General features: G+C 38.7%; 1 protein-coding gene across 4 annotated transcripts in view; it reads left to right on the top strand.

Moving 5' to 3' along the window:
* MPPED2 (metallophosphoesterase domain containing 2) overlaps window positions 1-18,729 on the top strand; it is a 285,317-nt gene that overhangs the window by 81,264 nt on the left and 185,324 nt on the right. For all 4 annotated transcript variants that reach the window (XM_060262036.1, XM_060262038.1, XM_060262040.1 and 1 more), the window contains exon 3: window positions 15,852-16,033. In XM_060262036.1, coding sequence (XP_060118019.1) covers window positions 15,852-16,033 — 182 coding nt within the window. The remainder of the gene's footprint in view (window positions 1-15,851; window positions 16,034-18,729) is intronic.

Genomic DNA, 18,729 nt, shown 5'->3' with positions numbered 1-18,729 from the left:
TCAGTCTCTTAATCCAAGTTGAAAGGTAGCTTAAAGATCCTGTTAGATCATCATTCCAAATCAGCTCCAGCTGAGATTTCAAATGTTATCATTTCAGTTACAGTCAGACGACAGGGACAAATCTCTCTGAAATATATCTCTTTTATGTTCAGACCTTATTGCAGCCAAATAATAGTCTCTTTAACGTACGTCCAATTATAATCTGGGTCGATTTAAGTGTTTGTATTCAGTGCAATTCAAGTTATTACTGATACTTAAAATTGCTCTTTGACTTTTCAAGGCCTCATTCGCAGGGAAAGTTGCGTATAGTCGACCTCTATCCCTTCCTTTGAGCTGCGCACTCATTGTTATGTAAAACGACCCATTAGCCAGTGGTATTGAAAGCTGGGGGGAGGGAGGGGGGAACTCCTATACTTTCCAGCACTTGATTAACCAGAATGCTCAGATTTCTGAAATTTCCTCTATGGCAAACTCCTCACTCTCAGCCACCACACCTCTGGGTCTTTGGATGTGTGCATACCCCACTCCTGCCTCTTCAGCCAGCCAGCTTGATGTCTCCAACTGTTGATGGGCTTCTGACCGCTTGCACTGTCCCTGATGTCATCCTCTTTCTTCCCTCATTCTGCCTTGAGCTGTCAGGAGCCAGCTGTACAGAAGGGCTCCCAGGCAACTGGCTTGTTTTCCTGCCTTCTGCACTGTGGCTCAGGGGGAGAGGTTCTACATAGTATGTTGCCATGGTGTTCTCAATGGGTGGGGCTTAATCATTTGTGTAGGAGCAGGGCAGAGACATAAACTGAGCATCCAGCTGTTGATGGACTTCTGACCGCTTGGACTGCCCCTGATGTCACCCCCTGTTTGCAAAGTTTTTATTATAATAAGTAGAATACTTACTCAAGTCATATTTTAAAATAATATTGTGCTAATGAAAATTGTCTACATCTAATATTTAATATTTAATGGCAATAATGATAGCATCATTATTGAATTTGATGTAATTATTAAACAAGCAACACCCTGACAGCTTTATACTGCAAAAGCACTTCATCTTGAGATATTTGGTGCAGGTGGGCAATCTGGGAATTGCTAAGCATGATGTAACTCAGTGTCTGACTTGCATCTCAGTTGCGTCAGATTTCTCCCACAGCACATAACAGATGAATGGTTGAAAATACACATGCAGACTAAAACACCAATATTTAAAGGTCTTTAAACAATATTTTCTTGATGTTTATATAGCAGTGTGCATAATAATACTGAAGAAAAGGTCTAGGAAAAGGTGGGAGTAGAGGAAAAGGGGAACAAATGGCAGTGAAGGAGGAATGGAACCTGAGGAGGAATATACTGAGGACAAAAAGGCAAAGAAAAAAAAAACAAAGGGAAAAGGAAGGAATTGGCTTCAAATCCTAAGAACATTTTGCTGGGAATTAGCCCTGTTCAATAAAATGCAATGTATTTCTGAACAAACCAGTTTAGGATGTTTTCCTTAGGCTACTTATGCATGGATATGTGTGATTATTTCCAGTTTTTTCCACAATAAGCTTAAGTTATAGAACAATCTAAATTTGGTATTTGCATGTTTTTGTTTCCAGCATAGGTTCAAACACTGAGATTTGATTAGAAAAATAAACTTAAACCGTGCTATAATTTAAATTATATTATTTAAAGGAATGGGGTGTAGTCATGTACTTATAAATAAGGAAGCATGGCTTTTTTGTTCATCTGCATTTACTGTGACACCTATGAGTATGATGCTAGTACACTACTGAAGAGCTCAATATGATTGCAAAGTAAGGAACCAAATCAATTTTCATTCTGCAATTATGTTGTTGAGGGCAATGTTTTTTCCTCTAGGGTTTACATTTAAAAATACAGTTTTCTCCTATGTCTACATGGCTTGCACCCCAGCAAAAATATTATCTAGGACAAATTTGGTGGAATTATTTTAATTCATTCTGTTTTAAAATTGATACTGAAGTTGAGTTGGGAAGGATTTTTTTTTGTTGCCCAGATCAAATTGGCCAGTTCTTCTTTTCTTTGCTGTTCGTTTGTTTCAAAGATGTTTTTAAGTGGTCACCACAAAAAAGAAGGGCAACATTTCATTGGATAAAATAACAAAATTGTAATATAGTTTGTTTACAAGAAGTGCATATTAGACAAAAGGACTATACATTTTTATGGAATAAGCAATTGGGACTAGAATTTTATACATTGGCTGAACAGAAGAAGAGAAGAGTAATTTTTTATATTAAAAAAGAATTAGATCCGAAATTGGCTTTTAAAGATAAAGATGGAAGATATATCACAGTGGAAATGTTATTGAATGCTAAAAAAAACTTTGTTGTTGGGACTTTATGCTCCAAATGGTGCAAAGGACATTTTTTTAAAAAAATATTATGCAACATCTTGATGAAGTGACTTATGACCAAATTTTGTTGATGGGGGACTTTAATGGAACAATCCAGAACACAATAGATAGATCTGGGAAGAAAAAAATTGACAAAGAAGGGGAATTGGCAAAACCTTTTTTTGAACTGGTTAAACAAGAGAGTTTGGAGGATATATGGAGGAAGTTCAATCCTGAGGTACGTGACTACACCTTTTTTCCAGCCAGACATAATTCTTTTTTTAGAATTAACATGTTGTGTGGTACCAAAGATCTGGGGCTTATAACAAAGAAAATAGAGATTTTACCCAAAATAGGAGCTGATCATAACCCAATAATGTGGATTACAAAATTGTTCAAAAAGTCGAGAAGATGGAGAATAAATGAAGATTTACTACAAAATAAAGAAATAGTGACATCTCTAGAAAACGAGACTAAATCTTTCTTCCAAATAAACGACAGAGAAGATATTGAATTCTAGAAGGTGTGGGATGCCTATAAGGCTGTAATGAGAGGAATATTAATAGCATTGAATAATAAAGATAAGAGAGCAAAAGATAAGCATATCTTGGATATTCAAAATGAGATTAAGAAAAAAGGTGAATTAAAAAAAAGGCCAGGGGAAAAAAATTATAAGGGAGATTACAATATTGCAAACACAAATTAGACATTTGTTAAATAAGGAAATGGAATGGAATTTGAAAAAATTACAACAGAAATCTTTTGAGGGAGTAAACAAGCCTGGGAAGTACTTGGCTTGGCAACTGAAGAAAAAGAGAGAAAGTAAAATTATTAACAAAATTGTGGCTGATGGGAAAGAGATGGTGGATCAAGAAGGAATAAAGAGAGAATTTTTTAGGTATTATGCTAATTTATTTAAGGGTGTTAAAGTAAAGAAAGAAAGGATTGAAGCATATTTGCAAAAGATCAAAATAGCACCCTTAACTGAATATATGGAAAAAAATTTGAATGATCCAATTGAAAAAATAGAAATTGAAGCAGCGATTGATGTAATGAAATCTGGAAAGGCACCTGGACCAGATGGTTACACGGCAAAATTTTTTAAAATGTTTAAAGAAGAATTAGTACCGAAACTTCAAAAATTGATGAATGCGATAAGATCAAACGGGAAAATACCTAATACATGGAAAGAAGCTGTAATTTCGTTGATTCCAAAGGAAGATAGAGATGTCACGAATGTAAAGAATTATAGACCAATTTCATTATTAAATAATGATTATAAGATATACACAAGAATGCTGGCAGAACGACTTAAACAATATTTAATAAATTTTATAAAGGAAGATCAGGCAGGTTTTCTTCCCAAAAGGCAAATAAGAGACAATATTAGAACTGTTGTAAATATTGTAGAATATTATGAAAGACATCCAGAGAAGGAAGTTGCATTATTTTTTGTGGATGCAGGGAAAGCATATGATAATCTGAATTGGGACTTTATGTTTGCAGTAATGGAAAAAATAAAGTTTATAAGAATGATAAAGGCAATATATACTGAACAACGGGCAAGGTTATGTATAAATGCAGATCTCACAGAAGAAATGAAAATTAGCAAAGAGACAAGACAAGGTTGTCCGCGTTCGCCATTGTTGTTCATAATGACTCTTGAAATCTTATTGATGCAAATACAAGATGATGAAGAAATGGAAGGAATGAGAATTAAAGGTTTTACTTATAGAGCATTTGCAGATGATATAATGTTTATAAATGAAAATCCTACACAAGTAACACCCTTGTTGTTAGCTAAAATACACAATTTTGGAGAACTGGCGGGACTTTATGTTAATAAGGAAAAATCAAAACTTTTATGTAAAAATATGCAAGTAAATAAACAAAAGGAACTGCAGAGGTTAACGGGATGTGAGGTTATCTTTAAAGTCAAATATTTGGGTGTGTATAGCAGTGCGCCTCATGGTCTCACTGGATCGCTTCTATATGCGGCTTATGGCTACCCCAGCCTCTCTTCAGCCTCAGTTCTTCCTTTAAGATTTTAACCTCACGACTATGAAACACAAGGGGTGGGTGTAATATGGATTTCTCAGTACTAGTCTCTTCGGGGGTTTTGGTTTTGCTTTCAGATGGATATAAATTCAGTTTGTAGGGGACCACAGCAGTTTTGATAGTTTTCCCAATATACTGGCACCAGAGAACTTTAAAGTAAACCACACAAATTTATTAACATACGCACACCGTCTTCAACTGGGGAATGGGAATTATATACATGGGCTATATTGTATCTCAAGCAGTTAACATTTTCTTCGTAGTTCAGGCTTTGTAATATCAAATTCACTTAGGTCTCTCAGGTTTCACAGATCATACAGCTTTCACTCTCCAACACTATTCTGGGTTGGCCTCTTGGGTATAATGTGACAAGTCCCTTAAGTCGACTGGTGTCTCTTCTCCCAGCCCTTCAGACTTCTAGACCCACATCTTTCCCTCAACCACCTCTTTAGCTCTTAAGAGAAGTGTCTCTGTGTCTGTGACCTCGCAGGTCTTTTACTGTGACTCTTCTCTAGTCACACACAAAGCCCCGTGGCTGTCTTTATAGAGTGAACAGTGAGATTTGCTTCTCTCGAAGACTCTCCTCAGTTCCTGTCTCAGCTCCTTCTCAGACCAACTGCTCTCTTCAGCAGTCTCCGTCAGACTCCGTCTGACACTAACTGCCCTCAGCCGTTAGCTGTCAATCACCTCTGAGAGTTCCGAGCACTCTGGCCCCCACCTTCACATCACCTGACGCAGGCTCTATGTGTCCTTAGTTTTCTTGTTAACCCTTTCATTACCGTCACAGTGTGGAAATAACAATGAAGAACATTGATTTGTTTAAAAGTAATTATGAAAAGTTTTGGCGTAAAATGGATGAAGATATGATAAAATGGAACGCTTAATTTGTCATTGCTTGGCAGAATAGCTGCAATTAAGATGAACATTTTGCCAAGAATACTTTATTTATTCCAAATTATCCCGATTGTGAAAGACATTAAACAATTCAATAAATGGCAAAGAAAGATTTCAGAATTTGTATGGGCTGGAAAGAAACCAAGGAGTAAAATGAAAGTTTTAACAGACGCTAAAGAAAGAGGAGGATTCCAGTTACCAGATTTAAGATTATATCATGAAGCAGTTTGTTTGGTGTGGATAAAAGATTGGGTGACGTTATTGAATAAAAAACTTTTAACGTTGGAAGGTCATAGAAATAAATTTGGCTGGCACGCTTATATGTACTATGGGAAGAAAAAGATGGATTTTTTTTTTCCTCACCATTACATAAGAAGTAATTTGCTAAATATTTGGATGAAGTTTAAGAAATATGGCGACGAGAGAAAACCACTATGGGTAGTGCCAGCAGAAGTAATAAAAATAACAGGTGAGCTAGGAGAGGGAAAATGGATGTCATACAATCAATTATTAAAAATACAAAGTGGGAAAATAGAGTTGAAAACTGCTGAGGAGCTGAATTATAAGTATTAATGGTTTCAAATGCAACAAATAAAGAGTTTGGTGGAAAGTGATATCAAAACTGAAGGGATAAGACAAGAACAAACGGAAATGGAAAAAGTTCTGCTTGGAGATAATGAAAAATTAATTTCAAAAAATTATAAGTTACTTTTAAAATGGTCTACGGAAGATGAAGTAGTGAAATCTCAAATGATTAAGTGGGCAATTAATGTAAATAAAGAAATACAGATGGATACATGGGAATATTTGTGGAAGAACTCTATGAAACTCTCAACATGTCAGAGTATCAAAGAAAACTGTTTTAAGATGATGTATAGATGGTATATGACTCCTAAAAAGTTGGCAAAGTTGAATAACAAGATTGCGGACAGATGTTGGAAATGTAAAAAACATGAAGGTTCTTTCTACCATACGTGGTGGACTTGTGATAGAGCAAAAATGTATTGGCAGATGATTCAACAAGAGATTTCTAAGATCTTGGGATACAAATTTAACAAAGTTGCAGAGACTTTTCTGTTGGGATTACAAATGGAAAAATTTCCAAAAGAAGATAGGACTTTGATCTGGTACTTGCTCTCAGCTGCTAGGACATTGTACGCGCAGTTGTGGAAGCAAGAAAAAATACCAGAGAAATGGTATTGGATTGTAAAAGTTATGACATGGAGTGAAATGGACAAGTTAACAAGAACCTTAAAAGACTATGATCTAGAAGTATTCAAGATGGAGTGGAAGAAGTTTAGAAGATACATAGAAAAAGAGTGGAAAATAAAAGGGCATTAGTCAATTTTTGATAATGACTAAGTATAAGAGGGAGGAGGATATGAAATTTGGTTCTTATTAATTAAGGGTACCTTTAATAATAATGTTTTAAGTATAGTACACCGGTGGGGTCAAGTAATGGGGGGGAGGGGTAGGTAGAAAGTAATATATGGGATAGAGGAAAAAGTAGTTATTAAGGATGTAAGAAATTGAATATATTACCATATGTTACTAATAAAAAATGTTTGAAAAACAAAGATGTTTTTAAGTGGTGAATTCTGTTCAATTATTTGCTTATAACAGCTCTGCATCTTTATGTTTATCTTTAGGGAGCTAGCATGTAGCAAACCTTGTTTTAGAAATGAAGCACTAGGGTTTCCAATAGATCTGGAGAAAAATGTCTTTAATAGAGGCTTAATATGTGGAAATAGACAAGTGAAGCTTTTCATGGCACATAAATGACATCACCTGATAAATAACATCCAATTAAGCCTTTGTTAAAAAGTCAGGACACTCCCTCCCCCCCACCCCAGCAATTGAAACACATATAACACATATTAGGAACTACCTGCAAAGATATATCAAAGATATATCAAATAAATGGGCAATACGAGAGATCTGTTCCCCTGAAATTCCTAGTTCTTTACAGTGGATTTTGTTTACGGAAGATCATTCTGATCCCACCTTTCAACCTAAAGTTGTACAATCCAGCAACAGATTTATCTTGTAAGTTTGCTTGCTGCATGTTTCACCCTCTGTGGGAGAGGCACTGAACTTGACAGACTTCTGGTGTCTTTCAGCTGTGTGATTCTTTGATGCTAATTAAGGTCTCAAAGGAAATTAATAGTTTGATTTAGAACTGCCTGGTAAATATGATTTTTCTGCAACAACAAAAAAAATCTGGAATTATATTGGTTAGTTAGAAGGGATAACATAACCTTGCTACTGTATTTCTGATTGATTTCTTATTTTTTTATATTCTTAACAAATTCACATTTGAGAACACAAAATATTGCATAACAATTTAGACCTAGAAAAAAAATTGTATGCTAGGGCAATGTTTCTGTTATTTAATGCATGCCATAGAGCACACACACACACACACAAAGCTTTTGTGTGTAAGTAGAAACATTTTATATAAAATGTACAAGATAAGAAACTTACTCATCAGCCTTATTGCTCAAGAATGAACATATTCAAAGTTTTGAATCAAAAGTGCCTCTTGAGCACTTCTGCTTGTTCAAAGTTTTCTGCTTTCTACAGATTCCCTCCTTCTAAAGCTTCTCTGCTACATCATCCATAGATTTACAAAGAGTGGGGGTATAAGAGGCTGCAGTGGGAAGGAGGAGGTGAAAAGGCTCATTGCACTTGCAGTATTCTGTGTATGATTTTCTGGAAGGAAGTTGTAGTTTTAATTTGGGGATTAAGCCAACAATTCTTATGCAGGACCACAGTAATAACAATTTTCATCACTATCACTGTTACTTTTGAGAAGGAAAAGAAATGATGTAACTAGGACAAAAGGAGACTAGAGATAGGTCGAACTTATTGGAGTCAACCCGACTTTGGATAGGTTTTAACTGAATCAAGCCTTCTGAACTTTGGCAGGACCGATACAGTTCAGAAGTTCAGAAGTGGGGTAGTTTTGGATTTAATCAGTATTACTAGTTGTTATCTTTATTTTACAGACTGGGGAAGTACTTGAAGCTGAGAACCAGCAATTTGCCAGCTATCTGCTTCGGTGACTGAGGTCCAAGCCTACCTGGTCCTGCATAAGAATTGTTGGCTTAATCCCTAACCCTTTTGAGCCTGTAGATACTTTTGAAATTCTGAGAGGGGTAGTGAGTATTACCTTAAAACAGCTATCGCAGGAGTCAAGCCTGAAGGGGAAATTAAACCACAAGCCAACAGGGATGTCACTTCAGGTGATGTCATCACACCAGGGTGTCATGCAGGGATGCTCTGGTATTTGGGCAAACCCTATGGTTTTGAAGATGAAAAACCCCCATAGAATTTCATTCAAATACCAGTGTCCCATGTGATGTCCCTAACATGAAGATGTCACTTCCCGGTAATGTCATTGCATCAAGAAACACCCCCCAAATCCCCCCACTGGACAGGCAAGGGGACCTGGTAACCCTAGTTGTAAGGAAGAGAAACCAGGTACATAGCCTGATCTGAACTGCCTGGAAAAAGGGCAAGATAAAAAACAAAACAAAAAAACAAGATAGCCCATTTCTGGGAGGGTGTTTTCTACTGCATCATTTAAAATGATGACTTGAACAAGCCCTTGGTAACCCATCAAGATTATGAATCCTTTCTGTTGTCCTCCTTTGCTATCTGCGGTTCACTTGATATTGCTGTAATTGTGCCATCTTCAAGTGCCACCCTATAACAAAGTAAATGAAGTTCAATTCATTATCCTGAGGTCTGAACTGATGCCATTTTTTTTTCATTAAGACACTCTTAATACTGTTAGAGTTGCCAAGGAGGTTAGGGTTAAGAGCCTGTCAGCATTACTCCTCTTGGAAACAGATCCTTTACTTGCTGTAACTTGCAGGCACTTAATTCAGATCATTAGAATTGCACCAGGGATGGGAATGTCCTGTTTTATAGGGTTTAAGGTTCTGGTTTAGCAATATGAAGAATTCTGCATGTGTAGGAAATATTCCTGACTTAATGCTTAAAGTATATTAAGAGAGGAAGCGTCTCTACTAGTTACTGCAGGGGGGCAAGGGTCACTTCTGTTGGATTTTGTTTCCAATTGTAGCTACTGATACTGTATAATATTAGGGAAGTCAATTAACCTCTAATCTGCCCCACAATCAAAGGGCTAGCAGATGTTTTGAAATTCAACTAGTTGATGTCAACATGACTGAAATTCATGATTATACCTCTTTGGAATACTGCTTTATTCAAATGTTCTTTTCTTTTGGCTTAAAATTATCCTAGCAAGCATTACTCCATTGGGGCATAGAAAATACTAGTTCACAAAAGCTGGCATATACTTAACATGAGTTACCATACAATATATGGTTTAACATTATCTTGTAAAACTGAAAACCATGCTTATAAGAAATGATAGGTCAAAGGGAATTTTTTTGTTGCTGTCGCCTCCGTCAAATATAATTCATTGCAAGGCATAGCACTGAAGCATATTGTCTTTGTTTAAAGTTTAACAGAGAAAGGAGATTATGAACTATTCAAACAGTCTAAGAAGATTACCTTTACACCATCGGGAACACTATGAAATATAGCACTCTCCATCCCTTATAGATATAAACTACTTACGCAGGGCATAAGAACATAAGAGAAGCCATGTTGGATCAGGCCAACGGCCCATCCAGTCCAACACTCTGTGTCACACAGTGGCAAAAATTTTTATATATACACACACACTGTGGCTAATAGCCACTGATGGACCTCTGCTCCATATTTTGAATATTAGTCCATACCCCCTGATGTAGCCAATCCTCCTGGAGCTTACAGTAGGCCCTGAACTAAGAACCCTGTAAGCTCTTGGAGGATTAGCTACATCAGGGGTGTGTCACCTAATATGCAAAGGAGTTCCTGCTACAACAAAAGCCCTTTCCACCCTGAAACCCTTTTTTAGCAAAACGAGCCTGTCAAAGTGATAATCTGCAGCTTGCAGAGAGCCACCTTCTTTTGACCAAAAGAGCCACATTGCTACTGCGCATCCTATATGTCACCCCATCAAGCACACACATATACTGATGTAAGATATAGTTATCATTATTAATTGCGAAGCTATAACGTTTTCAGTGACTAGATTACTTTAAATATATAACAATAACCTTTAAAATTACCACATTATTTATGAACATGTAGGATTGTCTCTCCCTACCACTGTTGAATTTTATGTCTCTGGAGTGAAAGGAAGGGTTCTTTGCCTTCTCATTTTCTTCAGCTTGAGGCAGAGCAGCTCAAGGAATGGTGCAAAATTGCCAAGAAAGCTGGCTGGCCCTGGAGAAAGGGGAGTAAAACCACACACACACACAAATGTTGACAGTGGGCCCTCTCCCCTGTCCCTGCAGCAGTGGGGAGATACAAGTGGAGGCCCTTTGCTTTTTTTTTTTTAAGTATGAGAACTGTCATAGCAGTACTAGCCTTCTGTACTCTCAACAGTTTTGGATGTTTGGCAGCTTTAACTTTCCAGTCAGATGCCTCTAGCATTGACTTTCCAGTCAGATGCCTCTAGCATCATGCTATGATGCTTCTTGTGGAAAGTGGGCAGGTCTGTATCTTTGACTCTAATATTGCTCATTTTTCTTGATAATGACCGATGGATTTGATATAATCTCACTGAGAAACTTTCCACCCTTTATCTTGTTTGCAGCTCTTGAATTTCTTGGTAGTGATTTCCCTCATCCTTTGGAAAGGGAGGCCTGACTCCAGAGGGATTAGCTGCATTGTTTTTGTTTACTGCTAGATAATTTAAAATTTTGTGATTTCATGCAGCTTTGTGATGTTTTCTCATTAGCTGTCCTAGGTTCCCAGGCTGAAAAAATCCTTTAAATAAATACATTATGGATAATTAAAAATATGCTTAGGTGAACACAGCACAAAATACAAAAATGATGCAATGAAAAAGCACTATAAATGTGTATAGGGTTGCCAGGTCCCCTCACTGTTGTGGCAGGGGGATTTGGGCATCGTTTTGGGGGTGGGCATGATATTACTGACATGATGACATCAGCCAGAAGTGACATCATCGCACTGATGCCATTGAATGCAACACTGGATTTTGGGCAGAAGTCTGGGTTTTTTTGCCTTCAAAACCATAGAGTTTGTCCAAAAACCAAAGTGTTACTGTGCAATGTCCTTGGCATGATGACATCACCCAGAAGTGATGTCATTCTGTCAGGGATGTCCCTATTTGGGGAGGGATTCCCCCCACTGGACAGCAATGGATCGAAGCTCCCCTTGTTTGGACCTGGCGACTGGCAACCCTAAATGTGTAACAGGGGTGTGCATAGTTAATAGTACCTGACCGAGCAGATAAGGCTACATTTGAGAGCTTGTACATTTTTAGCAGGAAAAAAAGGAACAGGTTATAAATATATTGGAAATACATCTCTCTATTTAGGTTGTTTTATGCTTGCTGTGGAAAATAATCTTTATTCATCTATTACCACTAATACTTTACCCCCTGTGTGTGGGATGGGGGAAAGCTTGAAAATTGAAAATAGCAAATGTGCTTGGGAATGAGCTATGAGGAAGCGAAGGAATTATAGTAAGACTATATAAGCATAGGGTTGCCACAGGTCTGATGATTCTATTCATCTCTAATGCATATAGACATACCTGAACAAGGTAGGCTAGAGCACTGAAAACAGGAGTTCATTTTCTGAAGGAAGTGCTCTTGATGGGAATAACAATGTAGCCATAGAAAGCCATTGTGAAAAAAAAAATCATTTTTGCATTGTTATTACAGAAAATGGGAAAAGAAGGCAGAATATATAAACCTGCTATTGTGTATAATCACAATTGTACTGGCAAGCTAGGAACATATTTTGCCTGTGGAAACAGTCTGATTAATTTCTGAACATAATAAGGGAAAATCCATAAGTTGTATGTTGCATTTTATTTTCTTATTTTTAATGACATTTTCCCGAGGAGTATAGGCCACTGTACCTGGTTCTTTCCTACATAATCTTGTAACCTCCCTGTGAGGCAGGTTAGGTTGAGAGAGTGAGTGGTCTAAAGTCTTATGGTGAGTCTGATGTCTATGTAGGGATATGGACCTGTCTTCCCAGTCCTGGTCCTGCATCATATTGACCTAAGCTCTAAATACCCCACTCAGTGACATTTGAAGTCTTTCTCCAGCCTAAGGAGACTTCCTCCAAAGAGGTGGCTTTAATGTTGAAGCAAAAGGAAAGGAAAGGTCCCCTGTGCAAGCACCAGTTGTTTCCGACTTTCGCAACGTTTTCACGGCAGGCTTTTTTACGGGATGGTTTGCCATTGCCTTCCCCAGTCTTTTTACACTTTCCCCCCAGCAAGCTGGGTACTCATTTTACTGACCTCGGAAGTATGGAAGACTGAGTCAACCTTGGGCCGGCTACCTGAATCCAGCTTCCACTGGAATGGAACTCAGGTCGTGAGTAGGGGTGTGCAAAATTGAAAAAAATTGAAAAAGAAAATCTGATTTGGGGGTATTTGGGGCTAAAAAATACGGGAGGACGTATATCTTCTAATAGTAGATTTGGCAGCTGAATCTGATTCAGGAGATATATGGCTATTCCTGAATATACGGCCCCATTATACTCTATGGTCCATTGAAATCAATGACAAAACAGGGTATAATGAAGTGCAGCTGGGGGGCAGGGGGTTTGAGGTAGAGGCTCCAAATCCTCTGAGCAGCTTCAGGGGAGTCTCTCCTACAGAACCCCCAAGGTTCAAAAAGATTGGACCAAGGGGCCTAATTCTGTGGGCACCCAAAGAGGATGCCCCTATCTCTCTATTATTCCCTGTGGGCCATTGAAGTCAATGGCAAAATAGGGTATAACGAAGTATGGCTGGGGGGGCAGGGGTTTGAGGTAGAGGCCCAAGTTTGCAGGGCAGCTGCAAGGGCCTCTCCCCTACATAGCCCCCAAGTTTCAAAAAGATTGGACCAGGGGTTCCCATTCTAGGGGCACCCAAAAAGGCCCATTTCCCCCAATGGTGGGGGAAAAGCAATAATAACAGTGAGAAATAACAACACTATTATTGTTATAACAGTGAGAAAACTGTTATTATCACTAATAACAGTGAGAATTATTAGTTATTAGTTATTCTCACTAATAACAGTGAGAAAACTGATTCTGGGGAGTAGAGGGTTTGAGGGAGAGTCCCCAGATCTGCAGAGCAGCTGCAGGGGCCTCTCCCCCACAGGCAGTGCCATGTCACTGAGCTTAACCAGTGCCACCATGCTACTGCCAAACAGCACATTAGATGAAACCAGAGAATCCCTCTCATTCAAAAATTGGGTTGCAGGCTCTTTGCAAGGACTGCTGCACGGAAACAACAAGTGGAGTGTTGAGGGATTCCACACAGGTATTTCTTCTGTGGGGCTGTGGTTCAGTGGACAGATGTTTGACATGCAGGAAGTTCATGCCCCATCTCTGCTGCATGGCAGTAGTGCATTCAATGTACTGGTTCTGTGCAGCAGTCCTGGCAGAGGGCCTGCACCCCAATTTTTGAATGAGAGATTCTCTAGTTTGATCTAATGTGCTGTTTGTGCCAATGGCAGTAGCATGGTGGCACTAGTTCTGCTCAGGGACTTGGCACTGCCTGTGGGGGAGAGGCCTCTGCAGAGCTGGGGGCTCTCCCTCAAACCCTCTGCTCCCCAGAATCAGTTTTCCCACTGTTATTAGTGGGAAAACTGACTGATTGCTCCCCCCCCCCCATTGGGAGAAATGGGCCTTTTTGGGTCCCCCTAGAATAGGAACCCATGATCCAATCTTTTTGAAACCTGGGGGCTATGTAGGGGAGAGGCCCTTGCAGCTGCCCTGCAAAATTGGGCCTCTACCTCAAACCCTTGTCCCCCCCCCCCCAGCCACACTTCATTATACCCTATTTTGCCATTGACTTCAGTGGCCCATAGGGAATAATGAAGGGATAGGGACACCCTCTTTAGGTGCCCACAGAATTGGACCCCTTGGTCCAACCTTTTTGAAACTTGGGGGTTCTGTAGGAGAGACTCCCCTGAAGCTTCCCAGAAAATTTGGAGCCTCTATCTCAAACCCCTTGCCCCCAGCTGCACTTCATTATACCCTATTTTGCCATTGATTTCAATGGCCCATAGAGTATAGTGGGACTGAATGGCCACCGAATTTTGGCAGCAATTCGCGACTGCAGTATACGGCTCCCGAATCAGATCAGGGAATCTGATTTGGCCCTATACGGCTTTAAAATAGCCGAATCAGTTGTTTTTCGGGGGTCTGTTCGGTTCGACTGAACCGAATGCATACTCCTAGTCGTGAGCAGAGTTCAAACCACAGTACTGCAGTACTGCTGCTTTACCACTCTGTGCCACGGAGCTGCTGTTGGAGAAAGAGCCAGTTAAATTGGGGGCTGGCTCTTAAGATTGGAGTAAAGCTTCAGACATAAGCTGTTGTCTTTCAGGATTCACTATTTACCACTTAAGTATTAATTCTTTATTCTCAGCATATAAGATTTGCTAAATGATTATATGAGAGATTAATCAACCTATTTGTTGTGCTTAGCTTTAGAATACATGCAATCATTCACTAACACATTCCATGTTTGAGTACCAGTTGCAAAGACAGCAAAAGGGAAAGGAAGACAGTCAGGGTTTCTATATACTTTGGGGAGGTTGCCAACTCCAGCCTGGTAACTTTATGGTGAGAGTTTGGGGATGGTGCCTGGGAAGAGGCTTAGCAGGGATATGAACAGATGGAGTTAGGAAAGTTTGTATCTTTTGTATCAGGATGCTGCATGAGTTAACAGTGACTTTGCCATAGCCATGATATTAAAAATGTTAAATTCCATAGATAGTTTGCTAAGTGATGAATATGATCGTGTAACAAGATGTATAACAAAATATGAAGTATCTATTTCTCTTTCTAAAAATGTTATATGTTAGTATATATGAACATAAACATTTATATGTATGAACATAAACATTTATGTGTTGATACTTACCAGCATTTATATTATGAAATAACAGGCACCACTGGTCTAGTATCTGCATGTGGATTCCCATAAGGCTTAGTAGTGCCCTGACTTTCATGTTCTATCTTCCTGCACCTGTGCACAAGCACATATGTAGACAGCATGTTGGAACTTCAGGGGGAACTGGGAATTTGTGTTGTCCACCGCCACCCCCAATCTCCACTCAGCCTTTCTTCTGAACTTGGTACACATTATTTTTGCTTGAGCATGAGTCATTTGTATTGAGAAGATATGAAGGGTTAGCTGGGGACCTGTGAGATATGCACACATCTTCCATTCTTCTTAACATCTTATGAAGCCTATGCACATAGAGGGGAAAGGGGGACTGTTGAGCTTTGTGGGAATCTTGAGCCTGTATGTAAGATTTGCGAAACAATTATATGAGATATGAGTCAACCTACTTGTTGTGCTTAGCTTTAAAATACAGATAATAATTCCCTATGCTAACAGATTAACAGAGGGTAGTCATTTCCTCTGTGCCAAATATGTTGAACATTAGTAGCATGTTTTATTTTAATGAGATCTCTTATGTTTGCTTTAGGGTCGACCCTATTCCATACGACACCCCGAAACCAGCAGGACACACACGATTTGTCTGCATCTCAGACACACACTCCAGAACAGATGGAATCCAGATGCCTTATGGGGACATCTTGCTTCACACAGGCGATTTCACTGAGTTGGGGCTGCCCTCTGAGGTTAAGAAGTTCAATGACTGGTTAGGTAAGGAATTACTGCATTTTGGTGGCCTCAATTAACCTTTGCTGTTTGAGTGTCACAGCCTTCTAATTGTGTTAGAGCTTTGAAGAACATTCACCCTAACACCTTCTTCTTGTTGCATTAGCAGTGTAGTCAAAATATGATTCTGTTAATTAAGCAGGGATTAGATATTTGTACAGTTCATGGTGCTGGGTCATTTGCACTGACAAAGGTTAAATCACCCTGTGTCAACTCCCAGCATCTCTGCAATGAACATTCTTAAGAATATCTGAATTTCTGTCCATGTGCAAAAGTAATATAAACATTTTGTCTTGCTTATGCGCTGTGCAGTATAGCTTGAAAGGGGAAATAATTAAGTGAACCCCTTAATTTGGAAGAATGCTCCCTGAGACCAACTTTATGTGCTTAGGAGCCATTATGAGTTATAAAAGGAAAAGATATAGTAGGAAGAGGAGTAATGCAGAATCCTGTGCAGAGCTACTCCAGTCCAAAATCCATTGCACTAATAGGAATGCACTGTAAAATGACCAGACAACCCTAAAGAGTGAGCTGGCCTTCTAAAAAAGTTTAACTTGTCTAAATGAAGCTACATCATTATATAAAAAGTCTTTTGAAGCATGGCTGTGACACTGTAGTATTATGGCTGGTGTCTACTGACGGGGTCTGTAACAGCCCTAATAGGATCATTAAATTCCATTGGATTTTCGTGGAAGGCCCTGGGGAGATCAGAGAAATAACATTTTGGTACATAAAAGTTTTTTTTTAAGTGAAATACCTGGTCTTTCACATTTTGGCCTTTCTTTACCTTTTTCCTCTCTCTTCTACTGTCCATCCTCTGGCTTCTCCTTTCCTGTTTGATTTCTTATAGTCCTTGTCTTCTGTTGGATATTGTTTTTTTCTCTTTCTTGTACACATTAGGACCATATACTGGCTTCAAGAGGAAATAGACTGTCATATTTGAAAAAAGTACAGGATTATAATAATTCTGGAAACAGCCCATGTTGAATTTGCATTATGTCTTGTATTAGTAGTGTGCAAATCTCCTTGTCATCTTAAAAACAATTAAGGGTGTGGGTGCTTTTTTTTTTTTTTTAGATTTTCTCTTGAACGCTGAAAAACCTCAATACTTCAAGTGTTTTGTAAGATTTAGAAACCCACAATTTGTTCAGTTCTCCCTGACAGTTAATTCCCTCCCCCTAACCAAGAAAAAAAAATCCTAATTTTGAGAAAGGTGAGAGCGTGGCCAGTGATGAGAAGGTTTGCTGTACATAAATCCCATACGCCTGACTTCTGGAAGTTACTGCCTAAGCCAGAATGCAATCATAGGATTTATGACTTCCTTGGCACCTGGGTTGAACTAGTAGGCAGAGAATAGTACAAGCCAGTCAGGGGGTTAAGAAACTACATAACCCATGATCCCAGCAGGATGTGATGATGCTGAATGCACTTAGAGCATCATTCCCATAGCACATTCATTATAGAATTTTTAAGTAGCAAGCCATCACTACTATCTTCCTCCTCAACAGTAAGGGTTTTTTTGGTTTGAAGGGGAGCAGTGGTAACTAGCAACAAAGACTTGCTAGTGAGTCCTGTTTCACACTAGACCCATATTCAAAGCTTTTTTGGGTTGTTGTCAAATTATGAATCTGCATCACTAATCCTTTGGGAGGGAACTATTTTCCCTAGTTTTCATTTAGGAGAACTATCTAAATTAGGTCTGGATGGGGAGTTCAGTGACTGCCAAATATGGTGTCTCCTCTCAATTGTTCCTTTCCAAACCCAGAGATTCAAAAATGCTTAAATCCTCCCATCATCAAGAACCACAGAACAGGGTCACAACCAAGTCATTGACAAAAGAACCATATACTTTTTTGCTAGTGCTCTCTGTCTTGTACACTGCTGGGACCTGCTGTTATTTTTTCTTTCCTTTTTATGGGAAGCAAAGAGACAAAAATCCTCTTTTCATTGTGCTGTACATTCTATTCGTAATTGATTCTTTGTCATATATGCATAGAATCACCTCCTTACCTTAACACTTGGGACTTGAAAGGCCTCCATAAGAGATTTGCTGAACAAAGGTTTTAGTAGCAGGCTTTCAACATAGCTAATGAAAGTTCCCCCCCCCCCTGCTCTTCCCTCCATTTGGTATCTTTTGCCACTTCTGTATCCTATTAAGGAAAGCCCACATCCTGTTTTCTAATCTCTGTTTGTTCAGTAGCCCATCAGTTAACGTTTATTTTACCTTAAGTCCCCCCCCCCTTTCCCTTTGACTGATAAATTTTCATTATTGGTTTTGCATGAAAGTTGTCTGGGCTTGTACACTGCATGACCTTTGTGGTCACTTAGTGATTACACACGCCTGCTGAGGTAATTTATTCACTTTGTTTTGGTGTGAACGTGTCCCATGGGTCTTGTAACTGCTGTAATCACTTAACCTTAGTGACTGTTAAATGCTTTAAACACAGTTATTTTAAATTTATAATTGTTTTCATTAAAAATCCCTTATAGTAATTTAACTGTCCTTGCAGTAAACATAGCATTATGAGTTTGAGGGAAGAATTAAAATTATCATGCTATAAGTAGTGTCTTTTTTCTCCATATATTCTTTATATTACTGTATCTCAATGTACTGTATAATCCTTTGCAATCAATTCCATATAGAGCATGAAATACCTTAACAATGTAATTATTACAGAACT

This window comes from Heteronotia binoei, chromosome 21, assembly GCF_032191835.1.
Source record: "Heteronotia binoei isolate CCM8104 ecotype False Entrance Well chromosome 21, APGP_CSIRO_Hbin_v1, whole genome shotgun sequence".
Classification (NCBI taxonomy): domain Eukaryota; kingdom Metazoa; phylum Chordata; class Lepidosauria; order Squamata; family Gekkonidae; genus Heteronotia; species Heteronotia binoei.
Note: the sequence above shows the minus strand (reverse complement) of the source record. Positions and strands in the feature narration are given on the sequence as shown.